General features: G+C 35.1%; 1 protein-coding gene across 1 annotated transcript; it reads left to right on the forward strand.

Annotated features, from left to right (window-relative positions):
* Positions 1 to 1,405: 1,405 nt before the first annotated feature.
* LOC149958423 (uncharacterized) lies at positions 1,406 to 2,470 on the forward strand. Its single transcript, XM_090167176.1, has one exon. It carries the CDS (start codon positions 1,406 to 1,408, stop codon positions 2,468 to 2,470), a length of 1,065 nt encoding a protein of 354 aa, XP_090023302.1.
* The last annotated feature ends 2,275 nt before the right edge of the window (positions 2,471 to 4,745 follow it).

Below are 4,745 nucleotides of genomic sequence, written 5' to 3' on the forward strand. Positions count from 1 at the left end.
ATTGGCTTCAGTTTTGTTTACTAGCTCAAAATGGATAATTAGATCACTATCTTGTTCTATGAATGTGTAAGCAGAATCCTTTGAACAGTAACCTGGTGATGAACAACGACCATCGCCCGAAACACCAATAAAGTATTTTTCACTAATTTCACGTAGTACTTGCATTTGTTCTTCCTCCCAAGCTTGATTAATTTCTGGAACTATAAATTTACGCTGGAGATCATATATTCGAATACGGAATTTATTCGATGATAAGTGCTTCCAGATAATAAAATAGATGAAGCTAATAGAAGATTACCGCAGGGCATTTTCCCAATTAGTGGCTGTGAAGCCTGTGATTTCCAAACGTTATTATGACCATCCAAACAATTAAAGGAAACCGAAAGTCGGCTACCTTCATTTTCTTTTTTGGCAATAGTGCTTTTATCTACTACACTGGTGCACAAATCCTGGTCACATATAATTCGGCTAAGCAACATATCCAAGCAGCTTTCAAAAACTACAAACTTGGTCTCCTTTACCAGCTGTTCTGAAATCTGGTCCCCTTCAGTTTCCAAAGAAAAATTATTTCGGTCATATTCATCTTCATCTTCGCTAGGCTTATACACAGTGGCGTAGCGTACACGGGGTTTGCCAGACAGGTTTCCCTGGGCCCCCGACCTTTTGGGGGCCCCCTCGCGATCACGAACAAGAAGGGGTGGGAATCAATGCCAGTGGCCAAAAAAATAAAATTAGGTTAAAAAATTATTTCCACTATTCCATAGTTTCATCTAAAATAAAAGCTTCTAATTAAAAAAAATCATGGCTTTAACGGCCTTTGAATTTCAAAGCAGTAGGTTTAGCCATTGAGTTCAGAATGTTTCTCTAGAGATCTAATCAAATCTGCTCCCCGCGAAACAAGTTTTGAAAATTTCGATTGTGCCGTCTGCTCTAGAATGACTAAAAACTTTATCATTCGAGCCGTGGCACCATCGACACGGGTGCTTGTGTATTTTTTATTTTTAGACGTTGTATGGAGACGCTATCACCATCTACCTACGATATAATAGACTAAAAAAACAAAAAGGATGGCAATAATTAGTCGTTTATGTGGTCGATCTCGAGTAAAACATTCATTTAACTTGTATCAAACGAAAGTACAGGAAGTGTAATATTTTTGGTGGTTTTGCCACTTTTGTTTGATGTTGCAACTTGCTTTGCGACATAATTTTATGTTTTGGTAAATTTGACAAATAACCTTAAATATTTGGTAGGGTATAGTATACATATATAAAGAGCAAATCATATTGTTTAGTGTAGACTAAACTCATCCAACGTCCCTTGCAAATGAAGGTGTTATTTTTTATAAATTAGTTATTTTTAGTTTTATCTCAGGTTGAAAAAAGGATCACACGTATTTCTAAAAATGAGTTCTCGTGTATATCAAAGCAGTGCTCAGAAGCGAAAGAAAAAAGCCATCGTAGCAGCAGCTGAAAAACAATTGAAAACAATTAATTCTTTTTTTGAACCATCTTCAAATCCGAGTAAAATGAATATAAATGAAGTAGATACGCTCTCAAAAAGTACTGTTGATTACAATCCAAGCGACGAAGTAATTCACGACGTTTACGAGCCTACATGTAGCAATGAAACTCTACTCGACTTCAAAGAAAGTAATTGTATTGTAGACGAAAATGTGGTTGAAGACATTAATAACCAAAATATTTTGAGTTCTAGCTTTTCCGACTGTGATAATTTTTCCGACTCAGAATGGTATATGAATTTGGTGAAAAAAGCTAATCCTACCGACAAAGGACATTTTAGTGATATTTTATCTCCAGAACAAAAGCGATTTGTGATATCGAATGGCCCATGCAAACCTAAAGGACCTTTTCCAATAGACAAAGAGACGAATACTCGTTTCTCTTCATATTTTTATGAAACGAAAAATAAAGCTGGTCTGAAAATTCCGCGAACTTGGTTGTGCTACTCAGAAATCAATGACAGCGCGTATTGTGAGCCCTGCTGGCTATTCGCAGACAGAAAGAGCCCATATTTTAAATCATCTTGGGTTGATGGTATACGTAAATGGGTAAAATTGAGCGACAAAATTGAAATACATGAAAGGTCCATAATTCACCACGATGCGTGTATTCTTTTTGAAATGTGGCAACTCAATAAAGTTATCGATAAAGACCTCGAAGAACAAGTATTGCGAGAAAAGTCTTTTATGTGTAAAGTCCTGAACAGAGTTATAAATGTAACTCTTACTTTGGCAACGTCAAATCTTTCATTCAGAGGACCACGCGAAATTCTTGGAAATGCTAGTCGTAACGGCGTTTTCTTGTCAATTGTTGAGTTGCTCGCAATTTATGATCCGGTCTTAAAAGAACTGATTTCTAAGCCTAAACATACATTACGATATTTGAGCCCGGAAATACAAAATGAAATAATTAATTTGCTTCTTCTAAAACTGTCGAAAATAAGATAGTCAATGACGTAAAACAAGCGCCGTTTTTTTCAATAATTATGGATACAACTCAAGATATAACTAAAGTTGATCAACTGAGAGAAGTCTTTCGTTACGTTCAAATTGAGAAAGATGAAAGTGGAAAGCCGATAAATATTAAAATTAAAGAATCTTTTCTAGGATTTGAAAAAGTTGAGGATCAAAGGTTTAGAATCAAAAATACTTCGCGGAATGCAAGCTAAAGGCATTAACATTTCAAAATGTCGTGGACAAGGATATGACGGAGCAGCCGTTATGAGTGGCTTTTATAATGGAGTGCAAAAAAGGATTCTTTACAAAGAGAGAAATGCTATATACATTCATTGTGCTGCTCATTGACTAAATCTTGTTCTTAACGATGGAGTCAGTGCAATACCGGAAGTTCAACAATTTTTCGATGGCATTGAACAAATTTATGCCTTTTTTGCTAATAGCATCAAGCGTTGGGACTTGCTGTCAAGTTTGCTAAAATCGGATGAAAATACTTGTAATCTTAAACTCAAACGTCTTTGTCCTACTCGATGGGCATCAAGGGATGATTCATTACTAGCAGTCAGGTTCCGATACAAAGATATTTTGCGAGCGTTATCAAAAATTATTTTAACTTGTAAGTCTCAAGCTGAACAAAACGAGGCACAAATTTTGAGAAAAGAAATGGAAAAATTTGAGTTTGTACTGCAAGTGGTTTTGCACTCAAAAATTTTGATGTCTACTAATACAGTTTCAAAAGCTCTCCAAAATTCAGAAATAGACCTTTATCTAGCCAATTCCCTGTTGTTGCAAGCTCATCAAGAATTGACTGAATATCGAAATGATTTCAAAAACGCAAAGGAATCTGCAATAGAGTTGAGTGTTGACTGGGGAGTGAAGTTCGAGTTTTGCAACAAGCGCATAAAAAAACGAAAAAATTCTTCGATGAATTATGCGAAGATGAACGTCTAACGGATGGAGAGGCAAAATTTCGCGTAAATATTTTCAGCAGATGCCTAGATGTCGTTTGTAATCAATTGAAAAACAGATTCGCGAGTTTGAGTGGTGTCTTAAATAATTTTAGAGTGATTCAACCTAAGGAACTGGTAAAAATGTCAGATCACGATTTATACAAGGAAGCCCAAAAAATCGTCAAAAAATATTCAGATGACATCAGTGACAAACTACCAGAACAATTGATAAAACTCCGTTCATGTCTTAAAAAATATATAACTGGACTTAGCTCAGTGAAACAACTAGCTAATCTTTTGCTTATCGAAAACGCGTCTCTATCTGCCAGTTTTCCAGATGTTTGTACTGCCCTAATGTTGTTTTTAACCTTACCCGTTACAGTTGCAACAGCAGAGCGGTCATTTTCAAAATTGAAAATAATTAAAAATTATTTACGGAATAGTATGGGCCAAGAACGCTTAAGCAGCTTAAGTCTGTTGTCAATTGAATATGAAATCGCCAATAAGTTACGCAATAACCTAGACCAAATTGAAAAAAACTTCGCAGAAGCAAAACTTCGTCGCAAAAAAAACAATTTAAAAGATGAAAAACATACTTAGATATTTAGACTTTTAATAAACATTATTTGAAAAAAAATGTATCCAAACTTATTTCGAAATATAAATATCGTAGTTTCTTCAATGCTTTGTGAAGTCATAATTTTAACCAAATTACCTTAAATGTGAGCCGTTTAGAATTTAGTAATGGTCTGAACTTGTTTAAGTTGACCTTTATGAGTGAGTTTTAAAAACACATAGGGTGGGGCCCCTTTTTCGCGTTCAACCCTGGGCCTTACGTCAATTCGCTACGCCACTGCTTATACACAGTTATATTTTCAGCAGCGGATTGAGATTTTTCAGAAACTGTAGTGTCAAAACTTTCATTGAGAGAAAGGTTTTCTAAAATTGGTGACAATAGATCCAGTTTGGATTTAGCAGTAGATTGAGAGCGTGGTGGTATCGCTTTTGTTGGAGTTTTCATTCTGTCAGCTGAATCTACAGGTACAATAGTTTCCACGGAAAATAAACTAGCTTGAAAATATGAGTGATCTAATTTTATCCTTCATCAGTCCTACTTTACCTAAAAACAAAAATTGAATTCGCCGAAAAAAAAACACATTTCACTTAGCACTTTTTTAAAATATAGTAGTATCTTGCCGTTAAATCTAATTCTTCATCAGTCCTACCTCACCCAATACGTACAAAAATGTCGAAATATAATGTATTTTCCGAGGTAAATATTGGGGGTAAGTAACAATTTTATATATATCATATCT

Source organism: Leiobunum rupestre, chromosome 2 (assembly GCF_980474605.1).
Source record: "Leiobunum rupestre chromosome 2, qqLeiRupe1.1.hap1, whole genome shotgun sequence".
Taxonomy (NCBI): domain Eukaryota; kingdom Metazoa; phylum Arthropoda; class Arachnida; order Opiliones; family Sclerosomatidae; genus Leiobunum; species Leiobunum rupestre.